Source organism: Pseudorasbora parva, chromosome 25 (assembly GCF_024679245.1).
Source record: "Pseudorasbora parva isolate DD20220531a chromosome 25, ASM2467924v1, whole genome shotgun sequence".
Lineage (NCBI taxonomy): Eukaryota > Metazoa > Chordata > Actinopteri > Cypriniformes > Gobionidae > Pseudorasbora > Pseudorasbora parva.
The window spans coordinates 28,490,179-28,505,302 of NC_090196.1; the positions used below are offsets into that span (position 1 = coordinate 28,490,179).

Below are 15,124 nucleotides of genomic sequence, written 5' to 3' on the forward strand. Positions count from 1 at the left end.
GGATGGAAGCACTTTTTTGGGCTTCAGATTTTGTGCTGTATTAGCCTAGACATGTTTTAATATAACTCTGATTGTATTTGTCGGAAAGAACAATGTCATATAAACATTTTTGAGAGAACTAAACCTTTAAGGGAGGACCTTCATACTTACTTTTTACGATTCGTACGATTCACATTGTACGAATTCATATGAAATTGCCGCCTTGTAAAATAGTTATGTTTTCCTGTGAGATTGGGTTGACCGTCCCAGTTTAATATGTCAGACAGTGGTAATCTGCTGCCTTTGTTACCACCTATAGCACTTAGAAACGACTCAAAAATTGTTTCTTGTGCTGTGCAGATTGCTTTCGGCATTACATTTGTTCCATTTTCACCAAATTTGCATAATTTGCATAGTGAGTTGAATGCCAAAACAGTCCAGATTTATGTAAATAAGGAAATACATTTTTAGTGAACTCCCCCCTAAAGGCCCATTCTTACCAAGAACGATAACTAACGATAACAATATTAGTGTCCACGTTATTATATGCGAGCACTGCTTGCATCGTTTGCTTTTGCGCTCTTTAAACTCAGGTCGATTCTGATTGGCTGTCAATGTTTTCATCGTTCATCAGCTGAAAAAACGGGTTTTGAAAGTGACTCAAACTATATCGTTTTTCTATGTCGTTATTGTTTTACTTAAGGTTATAGTTATGGTCCTCGGTGTGAACGGGCCTTAACACTTTCAGTTGCTTTGACTGAAGCTGTTTGCGAAATATGGGCGTGAAACGCATCCAAATATACATGCTAATCTGTTGACAAGTGCAACCTGAATCCTTGTGTGTACTTTTTAAATCTTTTTCTTTCTTTTCTGTTCTGTTCTGTTCTTTTCTTTCCTCTTCTTCTGGCCATCTCACAGCATCATTCTTGCGTTTCTTTTTATTCTTTCCTGTTTGCCAGGTTATTAGGCTGCTCGAAAGAGTCACCACTTTAACCAGCGTGAGTCTGTCAGTCACCCTTAGCGTCAGACCCAAAGAGCTTTTGCCACCAGCCTAGCGTAGCGTCTGTAATGTGCTAGTTCAGCCTTTCCCTTTCCTCAGCCCTTGCTCTACGATTAAAGACCAGAATCCTCAAAAAACACCTCAGAAATGACCCACAGCACTGATGCTAATCGCTAATTATGTTATAAACATCCGTCCAAACATGCTAATTCTAAAACGAATTAGAATTAGTATTTTTGTTTACTAAAGTCAAATTAATATTGGGTGATTCAGTGCTAGTGGTCTTCGGGGGTCTTTTTTTGGATGTGATTTCTTTAATTATACATGTTAGCATACACAACAAGAATAAAAGTGGCCATGAATGCACAACCTTCCCTGCTGTAGACACTAAACACTGAGCGAAGAGAGATGCAGGTCTCAAGAAATGTAATTATATTAATGTACGAGTGCAAACAAAGATGTTTGCTGCTTCATGGCATTCATGGCCGTTATATGAACCTCTTCTCTGTCTCTCTCTCTCTGATTTGGTTCTCCAGATGTATTTGAGCTTATTTTGATGGTGTTTTGCAATGTCGTTTGCAGATTCCAGATTGGAGCAAATGCACAAGCCGGAAGGATCGTAAGGAGAAGAAAGTTGAGAAACCGTTCTACTCGGACTCTGATGGAGAATCTGGCCCGACCGAATCAGCAGATAGCGGTAACTGTGGCGAACACAACTTGTCTTGGGGAAATGTACTAGCTATATAAGATACATTGGAAGCCATCTTTGTATGCATCATTCCAGTTATTATCCTCAGCATTAAAACTACTTACATTTTTTTTTGTTAATTTAAATAAAGATAAAATTAAATCAAATATAAATATTACAAAAGAAAAGTGTTGCCTTTACTTGAAATAAGTTAAGTTGGAGCACTAAAATTATTAACAAAAACTAAAATTAAAATGAATATACACAGATCAGGTGTAACAATATGATCACCTTCCCTATTTTTTTTGGTACCTCTTTTGCTGCTAAAGCAGCCCTGACTCGTCGAGAAATGTAACCCGCTGAAGGTGTGCTGTGGTGTCTGGCACCAAGATGTTAGCAGCATATCGTTTAAGTCTTTTAAAGCGCAAGGCGGGGCCTCCAAGGATCAGACTTGTTTGTTAAGCACATCCCACAGATGCTCGATTGGATTGAGATCTGGGGAATTTGGAGGCCAAGTCAACACCTCAAACTCGTTGTTGTGCTCCTTAAACCATTCCTGAAGCATTTTTGCTTTGTGGCAGGAGCATTATCTGCTGAAAGAGCCACAGCCACCAGAAATACCGTTTCCATGAAAGGGTGAACATGGTCTGCAACAATTCTTAGGTAGGTGGTACGTGTCAGAGTAACATCCACATGGATGGCAAGGTTTCCCAGCAGAACATTGCCCAAAGCATCACACTGCCTCCGCCGGCTTGCCTTCTTCCCATAGTGCATCCTGGTGCCATGTGTTCCTCAGGTAAGCCACGCACACACACCCGGCCATCCACGTGATGTAAAAGAAAACGTGATTCATCAGACCAGGGCTTCTTCCATTGCTCTGTGGTCCAGTTCTGATGCTCACGTGCCATTTTTGGTGCTTTTGGCGGGGTCAGGGGTCAGCATGGGCACCCTGACTGGTCTGCGGCTCTGCAGCCCCATACACAACAAACTGCAATGCACTGTGACTCCTTTTTGACTCCTTTCTATCAGAACCAGCATTAACTTCTTGAGCAATTTGAGCTCCAGTAGCTCGTCTGTTTGATCGGACCACACAGGCCAGCCTTCGCTCCACACGTGCATCAATGAGCCTTGGCCGCCCATGACCCTGTGGCCGGTTCACCACTGTTTTTTCCTTGGAGCACTTTTGATAGAGACTGACCAATGCAGACCGGGAACACCCGACAAGAGCTGCAGTTTTGGAGATGCTCTGACCTAGTCGTCTAGCCATCAAATTTCAAACTCGCACAAATCCTCAAATACCGATTATTGGCAGAGACGTCAGTGCACCTCTATAAAATATAAAATATTTGAATTGGATTCTCTATCAGTTCTTTTCATTAGTAAAACTATTTTTTATTTATATAAATATATACACTATAGTGTTTCCAATTTTAATTGAACTCACTTCAACACTAAACTTGGTCAATGCAGATAATATGATTAATTATGCATGCTCTCTTGGCAGAGTCAGACTCAGGCAGCAGGTCAGAAAGCGCTAGCGCCAGTGATGAAAGCGCCTCCGGTTCAGAGAGTGAAGAGAGTGGACAAGAGAGTGAGTCTGAGGAGGAAGAGGAAGATGAGGAGGAGGAAAAGAAAAAAAAGAAAAAGCTGGACAAGACCAAGGCAAAGAAGCAAGTGGAGGAGAGTGCAGAGAGGTACGTCATCCACAGATCTACACTACCCAAATGTCAGTTATCTGAAGTTTTGATCGGTTTGTTTCTCCTGATGTTTCATGTTTTGCTCCATTATGCCCACAGTGAGCAGAGCAGCGGCGCAGAGGACAGGAAACAAAGCAGGAAGGCAGGGAAGAATCAGAAGAGCGCTTCAGAGTCAGAGAGCGAATCAGAGAGCAGCGAATCAGAGGAGGAGTCGGAGGAGGAGTCAGGGGAGGAGTCTGAATCTGACACCGACATCAGGAAGAAGAAGGTTAGACTAGAGACCTGTGTGGGACAGAGTTTTCAGAATTCTGTCCCGCTCCTGCACAAATATACCTTATTACCTTCCCCACCCACAAAATGAATGTTTTGTCCCACTCCCACCTGCAAAAGCCAGCATAAAAGTTGAAATAGTATAAATCTGCATTTTTACTTTTTTCTGTACGTCTATGAAATTCTTTCAAGTAATTTAACATAAAAGCAAGCACGTGTCTGGTTTGGCATGGCAGAAGTGCGAAGTGCGCCTCCTTAATAATTCCTAAAACGCTGACTCAGTTCAGCAGGATCCAGTGTTGCCAACTATTTTCCAAGGAAAGTAGCTAAAGCCTGCCCAAAAAGTCGCTAAATGTCGCTAGATGACGTCATGCGTCTATTAGCATACCCGTGCCGTCATCACGCCGTCCTTGCGTTCAGCCTGCCTAACGTGTTTTCTCTCCTAATCCGTGCTCATTTATTGTATTTTAAAATAATATAATACAGCCGACTGTCCAATAAATGTTTTTATTTCCTATACCTTTTTAGCATACAATAGGAGTATGATGATATAGTGAATTACAAAATGTTTATATGTATAAAATCTGAATTGAGAAACTGGATAAAATAAAGCTCTGTAATAGTGAGTAATATAAGCAATAAGCACAAGAATTTAACTCACCATAACTAATTTCCTTAAAGAAGACAAAAGAAGCAGATATCATTAATTAAGTGATAAGTGAGAAATCCGCGGCAATCCTGTGTGCTCATGTATAGCTCGCTCATTCACGTCTGTCAACTGCTGTCTGTGTTCGCTCACCGGCATGCGTGCAGCTCCCCTCAGCCATTCACTGAACAGGGCAGACGACGCAGAGAGAGGTGTGTGTGACGGCAGAGGGGAAAAAAAGACCTCGCGTTTGCAGGAAAGTACTAGCGTCATTTGTAAACTAAAGTAGCTGACGTTTGTCCAAAAAGTGACTAAATTTGTCGCTAGTCGCTTTTTTGAAAAAAAGTCGCTAGAGGGGTCTGAAAAGCCGCTAAATATAGTCGTTAAGTTGGCAACACTGGCGGGATCTCACAAAGCTCTGTTATGAAGCTGACTACACAGCGGATTCTATCTTAAATGCATCTGATTGGATATTGCATTCAAGAAATCAACACTTATGTCTCTGTGATTGGCTACATTGCACAATGCTGCAGAAACATGTTTAAAAAAAACACTCTGCCCATGCTTGCGCCTGTAAATCCTTTTTATTATACTTTGTTTTAGTGGGGGTTTTTTTTAGTTTTAGTCGTTAACTTGTTGCTTTTGTGCAATAGATGAATATCAATTTATTAATTTTTAGATGTTTTATTGTTAGATATTTCTATTTTGTGGGTGCCCCACGAATCGTTTTATTCTCACATATACGAGTTCTTTACCGCCCACGTCCGGACTCGGCCATCAAATCCTGTCCCGCACCGCACTCTATTGCGTTGGGTCCCACGAGTCCCGCGGTAGTCCCGCTGGAGTTCAGGTCTCTAGATTACACTACTTCAGAATGGGATAATAGCTTACTACTACTATTTCTTTTTTTAAAATCATATATTGTATAATACCTGCAATTTTTTACAGGTATTAGATTAATGTTTATTATCTGATTATAAGTATGCTACTGTTGTCTCATGAATTCAAATGAGATATTAATAAACAGTGCTATTTTATTTTATTTGCCTCTACTACTTGCACAGATGTATGTATTTTAGTTCATGCATGTATTTTTCTCATCTCGCTCAGACGCCCGTATCCAAACAACCTCCCAAACAATCCAAAAAAGAGAGCAAGAAAGAGACACAAGAAATGTCTTTGTTGGATCTGGATGACTGTGAGTAAGACACACAAGACCAAATACTTAAATGCTTGAATGTAAAACCATATCATCAAAACCATATCCTCTCTCTCTCTCTCTCTCTCTCTCTCTCTCTCTCTCTCTCTCTCTCTCTCTCTCTCTCTCTCTCTCTCTCTCTCTCTCTCTCTCTCTCTCTCTCTCTCTCTCTCTCTCTCTCTCTCTCTCTCTCTCTCTCTCTCACTCTCTCAGTTGAACCGTCCCCAGCATCAGTTCCAGTGACTCCGGTGAACTTCCTGTCCAGTAGTCTGGTTTCTGATCTAGAGGGTTTGTCACTGACTGACTCTATTCTGGCACCTTCAGTGAGTTCTGGGCCAAGTACAATCGTACTATGTATACAGAAGAAAAATAATAGTTTAGTAGTTTCGTATAGTAGTTAGTATAGTCGCAAACGTTTTGTTTGATTGCAATGAAATGTAATATTTACATTTTAAGACAATTTTTAAGTTTTTTGGTGTGGCCGGGGCCAGTTTGAGAACTTATAATAGGTTAAATATATATATACACTACTACCATTTAAATGTTTGGGGTTGGAAAGATTTTTTATTTTTTTTATCATAAAAATAAATTGAAATAGAAATCATAGCTGAATTTTCAGCGTCACTACTCCAATCTGATGATTTGATGAAACATGTCTGATTATTATCAATGTTGGAAACAATCTTTGATGAATAGAAAGTTCAAAATAACAGCGTTTATTTGAAATAGAATTAATTTCTAATGTACTACTTTTTTAATACCTTATTAAAACATGAATTTTCTCTAATTAACCCCAAACCTTTGAATGGTAGTGTACATACATTTTCGGTTGCACTTTATTTTGAGGTGTCCTTATTACTGTTTTATTATACATTTAAGTACTGAGTCATGTTACTGAGAGATGTTAATGAACTACATGTACTTACTATAGAGTTAGGTTTAGGGTTGGGGTTAGTTGCATGTAATATGTATAATTTATAGTTATTATTATAGTAACTACATGTAACATTGACACTGTAAAATAAAGTATCACCATCTTTTGTGTTTTCTTATAGACCATTGCACCTTCTGGTTCGATAAAGATGTATGAGCTCCTGCATCGCATAAAGGGCGAGGGTCTTGCGGTCGAGTACTGTTTCAGCCGGCAGCCCTTCAGTCCAGACCCCAACATGGTGGCTGTGCAGATCCAATTCACCAACAACACCAACTCAGAGACCAAAAACCTGCATATCGAGGAGCCCAAGCTGCAGTCCGGGATGAGGATCCGAGAGTTCTCTGAGATAGGTCTGCAGCCCAGCACACAATGAATGAGTTCTTCTACACCGCAGATTCACATTTATTTTTGTTCTATTTGTGTTGTTCTTTCAGAGTTGTTGCCAGCAGGTGATTCGGTTACTGTGGTGATGGGCATAGATTTCTGTGATTCTACGCAAGCGGCAAACTTCCAGCTGTGGTGAGTGTTTAATGATGCATTTCTGTTTCCTGGTGTCCACTTATGATAATGTTATTTAAAGGTGTCATGAACTGGCTTTTTTCTTTTTTTATACTTTTGTCTGATGTCAACAAATGACGTTAGTGTGGTTTTTACATTCAAAAACATCATAACTAATAAGTAATAGGCTATTTTCTACACTGGTTTTGAGGCTCTCTCCTGAACGCTGGGTTTTGATGGGCGTGACGCACTGGAGACTTGGAAGTAAACGCTCACGGCTAGGATTGGAGAATATTTGCATATTTAATGAGCTTCAGCTCCGCTGTCATATCTGGCCCCTGTCAGTTCAGGTCACACGAGGGAGAGATTATTCTGAAAGCGGCAACTGCAACTTGTCTTTGTCAAACAAACACAATGATTTATTTCTCATCCACCCGCCATTGTATTACATGGCCCGCACCTGCACGACCCAAACCGCACACGCACAGACACACACACACATGCGCGCCCAGATCAAGAAAGAATTTCTGCAGACGGGCGTACGTTTTAGTCTGGTACAGCCCCGGGACTAGGACTATTACATATAAAAAAGACGTGCACCATTCCTGTCGGATCCAATATAGAAGGCACAGCATTGTGTCTGCAAATCCAGCACCTGAGGCTTGTTTAAAAGCGATTCCGCCTGGCTAAATACCCCCCAAAGAAGTGCCGAGCTTTGAGCGCTGGCATTTGAGATTGGCCTGGTTGTTTGACTGGGAGGGCCTGTGGTGCCGGCGGGCGGGCCCTGTTGGTTTACGAACGAGGAGCAACCAGTCAGGAGGGATTGCACATTTTTTTATATGAGCAGTGTGCGCCCTTGTATGTGGGAGACCGCCTGAAAGAGAGAATGGGGAAAGAAAACATGAGACATTGATTGAGAGATTTGTGGGGCTTGCCCATTCTTTGCTGCGTAGAAACTTTTTGTTTTCTTGCTACGATGAACCTATCCATTTCCTTACTATGTGGAAACTTTCCACTCGTGAAAACTATCCATCTAGAGGGTCTGTGGGATACCCCTTCTCACATTGTAACTTTGCATATGACGTGGTTTCAAAAATCGTTGGTGTTTCTGACGTCACAAACTAGCTTGTAACCAATCACATCAACGTGTGGGCGGGGCTTTATCATATCATTATCTGTTCTCTGAATTAGGGGAGTCTCAAGAGAAGCATATTTTTCTGTTGATATGAAAAATCAGGCACTTTTAGCAATATAACAAGTGAATTATTATGAAAATCACAAAGTTATCATACACTATATGCTTTTTTCCACTGAAGTTCGAAGTTGTTCAGCATTTTTAAAGATACTGATTTTGAAAAGGCAGCTGACTGACTCTGAGGTGGCAAACGGGAACACGGTTTGTGTGACATTAGCAACACATTATTAGCTGTTTGATAATGTAGTCAAGCAAAAGGCTAATCATATTAATTACCGTGATGTGTCCGACACTGTAAAGAGCGATACCATTGTGCAGCGTTTACTACAGTAACTTGAGTAAAAGTTAGTGGAGTTGGGGATAATTAGCATATTCATGAATCTGCTCCATACTAAAAAGCAGAAGCAGGGGTGTAGTTACATTCAAGCTATTTTAAGGCATAACATTTTTGATATATATATTTTTATATTTTGGTTATCTAAGATGATCTTTAAGGGATACAATTATTGACTACACACTGTAAAAAAATATTTAGAAAAAAAGTTACCTGGTTGCCTTAATATTTTGAAATTAAAATTTTGAGTTAATACAATGAACATTTTTTGAGATTCGACAACCTTTATAAAAAATATTATTGAAAGATTTTGTAAGCATATTGGGTAATTGTGTGTGTTTTATTTCCGATGACGCAGTGAAACATGCAAAATGATTTATCAACTTTTTTATGTGATTCAGATACAATAATATTTTGAGTTTCTATTTATTAAACCATTTTTATTTTATTTCATAAACTCAATGTTTTTATTTCAATAAACTCAAAATTTTAAGGCAACTAGGTTACTTACTTTTTTAAGTTAAACCAACAAAAACCAACAAACACTATTTACAGTGCAGGGGGACTTTAACATATTTCTATAGCCTATGTAAATTACCTCCAATATGATTGGCTCACCTCCATTTATATGACTGTGATCAGTTCCTTGACTCCAGTTCCCAATTTCTTTGTTTACTGAAACATTAATGGTTCGATCTCTTTTTCAGTACTCACACCCGCAAATTCTTCGTTTCGATCCAGCCGCCTGTCGGAGAGCTGATGACACCGGCGTTTCTGACAGAAAACGACTTTAAGAAGGAGCAAGGTGAGCGAACTTCATGTTTTCTCATTTTTCGCACTCTTCCATTTTTACTCAAAACGTGTCATTTTTCTTTGACGATGTTGAAATGCCTCTGGAATTCATTTTCAAGGTTTGATATGAAAAGGAGAAAAGTTTTATGTATGTTGGATCTGTATGTCATTATTCATGAAATATGGCCCCATTTTTTCTGTTTCATGGCTTTTATCCAGGCAGAATCCTAATTTGCATACTTCAATTGTTCACAAAAAAAAATAAAAAAAATACACACTTTTGTAAGCAGAAATTTGCCTCTTGACACCACAGACCCCTTTCTAATGTACTGCATGTAAGTATTAGCTTCTAGTTAAGCTCATTAGCTTAAGTTCATTATTAATTCACCGTAGCACAAAGGGGTTGTGTAATATTAGCTTCAAAAGCATGCACAGATGCGCTGGAATTAGTATGTCATCCATGTGCTATTATAACATATTACCATATTAAACACACTTAACTAAAGTAAATCCAGCATACTTTAAAGCACGGATAGTGTGCGAATTGGAATTCAGCCAACGCTAGTTATTTAGCATGCCGCTAACAGCTCAGCATAAACTTGACTGTCAGTTTAGCATTCAGTGTATTTTTTTAAACATATTAGTTTAACGTACTCATGTCTTCCTCTTCCATGGGGTGGTTTTGACGCTGTTCATTAGAGAATCTTTTGAATGGTAAGTTTCTCTGATGTAGCCGATTAGCGTAGCACTCACAGTCACCCCCTCTTCCCCTTTAGTCCCTGAATTTATTTACACAAATGCACAAAACGTTCTGGCAATGTTCTCTCAAAGTTATGAACAAACATTCCCCCAGTAACATTAACAGAACGTTTGTCCGAAGACTTTGATAATCTTCTCAAAACTATATTGAAACAGTTTTTCTTGTTTTAATTTAATAGGACTGTTAGCAAAATGTTCTCAGAGCCATTTTTGTTAGCTGCACACCTCCTTCCTGTCTTCCTATACATGCTTTTGCTTCCAGCTGCCTCTCCCTCTTAACACAGTCTCCAGTTATCACCTTGGCGACTGTTACCATGACTATGCATTTTCTCACGGCATGTCAAGGTAAAAATATGATGCATCTCACTAGGAATGTGCCTCAGAAACACTAATCGACCCTGAACCATCACGACACTCTTGAGACCAGCACGCTTAACAAAGCTCACAAAGACTGTTGTGTACTGTCTTCATAGATAGGCATCTTTAATAAGCTTTTACGTGATTGAATCGAAACACTCATTGTGGGCAGCAGCTCTGTTAATGCACGACAGACCAATAGAGTCTGACTTTAGTTTTATTTTGCTAAGCTTACAACGTAATTAATTGAATTAGATGGAATTATTTCCTATTTCTTGGTATTTTTTGGTCATAATTTTGCTGCGTACTGTTCAGAGCCTTTACACGTGTGATTCCTAAAAATGTTGCTTAGGTAGTCAGCTCTTTAAGTTTTGCAATAGAGTTAGCATTTTCCTTAGCTTTTCAGCTAAACTGATGTTTTTTCCTGTGTCTTTTTGCAGGTAAACTGATGGGAATGAATGAAATTTCAGAGAAGTTGTCACTAGGAGAGAAATGTGTGAATGAGCACATAATCGTTGAGAGAGTCACGGCCACCGCCAACTTGAGCAGGGTGCCCTGCGGTTCTGATAAAGAGTGCAGGTAACACACACACACACACACACATTTGTTTTTGTGACATATGGGGACATTCCATAGGCGTAATGGTTTTTATACAAACAGTATTTGCTATCCCCTTACACTGCCCCTACCCCCTAAACCTACCCATCACCCCCCCCCCCCCCCCCCCCCCCACACACACACACACACAGCCCCTAAACCTACCCATCATAGGAAACATTCTGCATTTTTACTTTCTCAAAAACCCTCATCCTGTATGATTTATAAGCCTTTGAAAAGTGGGGACATGGCCAATGTCCTCATATTTCACCCTCTTCTTGTAATACCTGTGTCATATCCATGTCATTATACACATTTGTGTCCTCATATGTCACAAAAACATGCCCACACACACACACGAATGCAGTGGCCCTGTCCTAAATAAAGACTTTCGGAGCTCACCCTTTGGTAATGTAATGTTGCATAAAGGTTTTTTTCACTGTGCTATTGTCATTCTGAACCCCAGGTAAAGGAATGTTTCACCTGTGGTGTAAAGCAGTGGTTCCCAAACCTGCCGTGGAGGACCACCAGCCCCTCATCAGTTTCCCTCATCAGACACACCTGATCATCACTCATCAGCTCATTAGTAGAGATGGCAAGACCTGAAGTGGGTGTGTCTGATGAGGGAGACATACCCTGCGTCTCAATCAGCTCCCTAGTTCACTAGTCAGGGCACTGATCAGGACATAAATCAATGGGCTGACTCCCTGATCAGTGCCCTGACAACTGAACAAGGGAGCTGATTGAGACGCACCCATACTGCGTCCCAGTTCACCTACTTATACTATGTCCTAAAACTATGTACTCTTTTTGTGAAGAAAAAGTATATACTTTTGAGTGTGTAGCAGAAAAGTATGCAAGCTTCGGTACATACTACCTTGCCATCTTTAACAGACTGTTGCTTAGTTACGAGCATCCCATCACCGTTTATCTGCCCTGTCAATCATCATCAGATTTGTCTCAGTTCAAATCCTCCACATTCAGTTAAATCTCCTACCGTATTGGAGAGAAATGTAGCCGCTCGTTGATCTGCCAGTCGTGGGTCTTTAATGCAGACTCTCCTCGTGTGTTTGGAGTTTAAATATAATGATGCATTTAAGTTAATGGCCAAACGTGTCATTACAAAAGTTCACAATGCTGCTGCTGCAGGTGAAATATAATGTGGACAACAGTGGATAAATATATTTTTGTCAGGTTAAATATTGATAGTTGGTCACTCAAACCCCTTTATCTAAACCTCTCTACTTAACCGTCGGACTCGCACAACCGTCATGTTTGTAGTTTTTTAACACTTTTTATCCGCGTTTGTAGTTCTAATCAAATCCTCGTCCAACTCGCAATGGGTTGTGGGTAATATCAGCCGTTAGAGTGCCCATCGATCCATACTTCGAATTCGGACCGGAAATAGTAAACCATCCGGGAATCTTAGGAATACTCTTCTCAGCATACTACGATTTGGGACATACTAATTCTATTTTCGAATACTATTTAGTATGGATAATATGCGAATTGGGACGCAGGGATTCAAAATGTGCAGGGCTGGTGGTCCTCCAGGACAGGTTTGGGAACCACTTGTGTAAAGGATTTTGAGTAAATGTAATTAGCAAATATGAGGAATCTGTCTCAAATTCGTAATTGCAAGTATATTTTAGTAAGGTTTATTATTTGAGTATGTAAAACTCTTTCATTCTTCACTTTTCTTTATTTTGCTGTCTGCTTTTCTGGCCTATGATCTTTTGAAATCTCAGTACACCTCCTCCTCCTCCTCCTCCTTCCGCTCCTGTTTACAGATTCGCTGGTAAAACGGTCAGCAGCGGAAGTCTCGTGCTGGTCACCGTCGCTACGAAGGAAGGGGGCGGAGCTCAGCTGACGGTGAACTGTGAGAAGATGGTGATCGGCACGATGCTGGTTAAAGATATTCTGCAGGCCCTTTCGCAGTGATGGCGCCCCCTACAGTCAACACCCTCCTACTGCTGCTTACCGCATTGAGTCACATCGCTGTGTAGATATTTCCCCCCACGTGGACTGGCTTGTAGCATCAAAAATACACTGATGTCAGAACCGCGACAACAACCACAACATTCACAGCCCCGTAATCAGGATGTCCCTCTTATGTTCCTCTGTTGAATGTTGCATGACATCACAGCCGGTACACCATAAACCTGACAGTTTTAGTTTAGGATCTCTTTAGGATATACAGTACATGACTGTATTTGGACACCACCACTTAACAAGACTAAAAATCATCCGAGTTCAGTCGTTGCCTTTGTGATCTTCATAAAAGGAGCGGAAGCTCAGTGAGGTTTTTTTTTTTTTTAGCGTTTCGCTTTCACATTTTATGAATGTAACGTCTCGCATCTGATCCCAGACCACACCCCAATGACGACAGCAGAAACCACATCAAACTGGTAATGAAAACATGAGCTTTGTTAAACTCTTTGGAACTTGTTCATATTTGTATCAGTCGATTTCTGTTGGTTCAGCAAAATCAAAACCTCCAAAACGGATCAGAATGAATTCACTGCCTTCATCTCAGATTGTGTTGCAGTCTCATCTAATCTCTCTCGGAAGGAAATGTATGTCTTTTCTATTTATTTAGCAAATGTGTAAACTGACTTTGGGACTGGTGTAGCACTCAATGTTCATCAGCTTCTTGTTCTCGTGAAGCTCTCGGAGAAGTACAGTGACTCACAATCTCATAGATATTTAAATGCAATCTGGAGATGTTTATCCTGAAGACTCCATTAGTAGTTAGTTTTAGACCTATTTTTTAGCTATGATGATGATGATGATGATGTGCTTGTTGGCATAAACCAGATCTTCCTCCTCCCCTAGGTAAAAATGAAATCCAGCTTTACTGACTCATCTCTGTGTGACTGTGGGAAATCATGTGTTGTTTGAATATTATATCTCTATTTATTATAAAGAGTTTTAAATGTCAATAAAAGAGAACACAAACTCAAATGTCTTCTTTTTTATTTCATTTTTATGTGGATTATTTATAATATGGATTGATATTTATGCAGGCTAGTTGTCACGCATTTTATTCCAGTTGGTAAATTTATGAAACGCAATTTCTCTATACAGTTGAGGTCAGAATTATTAGCCCCCTTGATAAATATGAGCAAAGGCAGCCGTACAAATAAATCTGCATCGTTTATCCTTTTTATCTTTCAATCAATAAATTCACAAAAATCAAACCTTTCATTGAAGTAAATCAATTGAAAAGTGGTGGGAAATCCAATGTATATTGGCCACAATTATCAGCAACCCTAGAATTAGCTAGAAGCTAAAGCACTGAAAACCCCCATTTCCACCATCAGGGCAATAATTAAGAAGATCCAATCGGCTAAAGATGTGACGAATCTGCCTGAAAGAGGACGTGTGTGTGTGTGTTTGTTTTCCTATTGCAGGTGAGGAGGAGAGTTTGAGCAGACAAAAAATCTCCAAGGATCACAGATGGAGAACCGCAGAGATTAGTGAGATGAGTCTTGGGGTCAGAAAGACCAAAAATTCTATCAAGCAGCCTCTACATCACCACATGTTGTTTGGGAGGGTTTATTCTCCAAACTCCAGCAGATTGAGTGGTCAGACATGACTAGAGCTTCAAACAGGACCTTCTATGGTCAGATGAAACTATTAAAGAGCTTTTTGGGCCATGACCGTCCCAGTCCCCTGACCTGACCCTATAGAAAATAAGTGTCTGAACTGACGAGAAGAAGCACCAACGTGAATATGGGAATCTGAAGGATCTGGGAGGTTCTGTATGAAGAATCCAAACTCATCAGGCATTAAACGAGAAGACTCACAGCTGCTATCTTCGGAAAAGCAGGTTGAAAAAGTATTGAATAAAATTGTGCTAATAATTTTGTCCAGCATGTTTTGAAGAGGGAAAAAAATATTTCATAATTTGAGTTTTTTTCCCCCACTTTCAGTTATTTTACTTAAATGAAAGGTTAGATTTTTAAAAAATGAAAGATCAAAATGCAGATTTATTTTTACAGCCATCTTCGATCATATTCACCAATGTAGGCTAATAATTCGAACCTCAACTCTATGGTGAATAACACACTGGCACGGTTTCGATTAAGCAAGGAATAGGCCTTAGTTCAATAATTAGGATATTTAAGTAGCTTTTATAAGCATGCCCAAAGACAACATTACTCGTACATCTTGAGAC

At 39.9% G+C, this 15,124-nt stretch overlaps 1 protein-coding gene across 3 annotated transcripts in view; it reads left to right on the plus strand.

Annotated features, from left to right (window-relative positions):
* Positions 1-13,908, plus strand: part of LOC137064536 (AP-3 complex subunit beta-2) — a 53,697-nt gene extending 39,789 nt beyond the window's left edge. For 2 of the 3 annotated variants that reach the window (XM_067435934.1, XM_067435933.1), the window contains exons 18-27: positions 1,562-1,676; positions 3,172-3,361; positions 3,464-3,632; positions 5,391-5,478; positions 5,692-5,801; positions 6,534-6,762; positions 6,847-6,931; positions 9,147-9,244; positions 10,788-10,926; positions 12,735-13,908. In XM_067435934.1, the coding sequence (XP_067292035.1) occupies positions 1,562-1,676; positions 3,172-3,361; positions 3,464-3,632; positions 5,391-5,478; positions 5,692-5,801; positions 6,534-6,762; positions 6,847-6,931; positions 9,147-9,244; positions 10,788-10,926; positions 12,735-12,885 (1,374 nt within the window). In that variant the 3' untranslated portion in view covers positions 12,886-13,908. Of the gene's footprint in view, positions 1-938; positions 978-1,561; positions 1,677-3,171; positions 3,362-3,463; positions 3,633-5,390; positions 5,479-5,691; positions 5,802-6,533; positions 6,763-6,846; positions 6,932-9,146; positions 9,245-10,787; positions 10,927-12,734 lie in introns of all 3 variants that reach the window. The other variant, XM_067435935.1, reaches the window with a different exon arrangement.
* Positions 13,909-15,124: the final 1,216 nt, after the last annotated feature.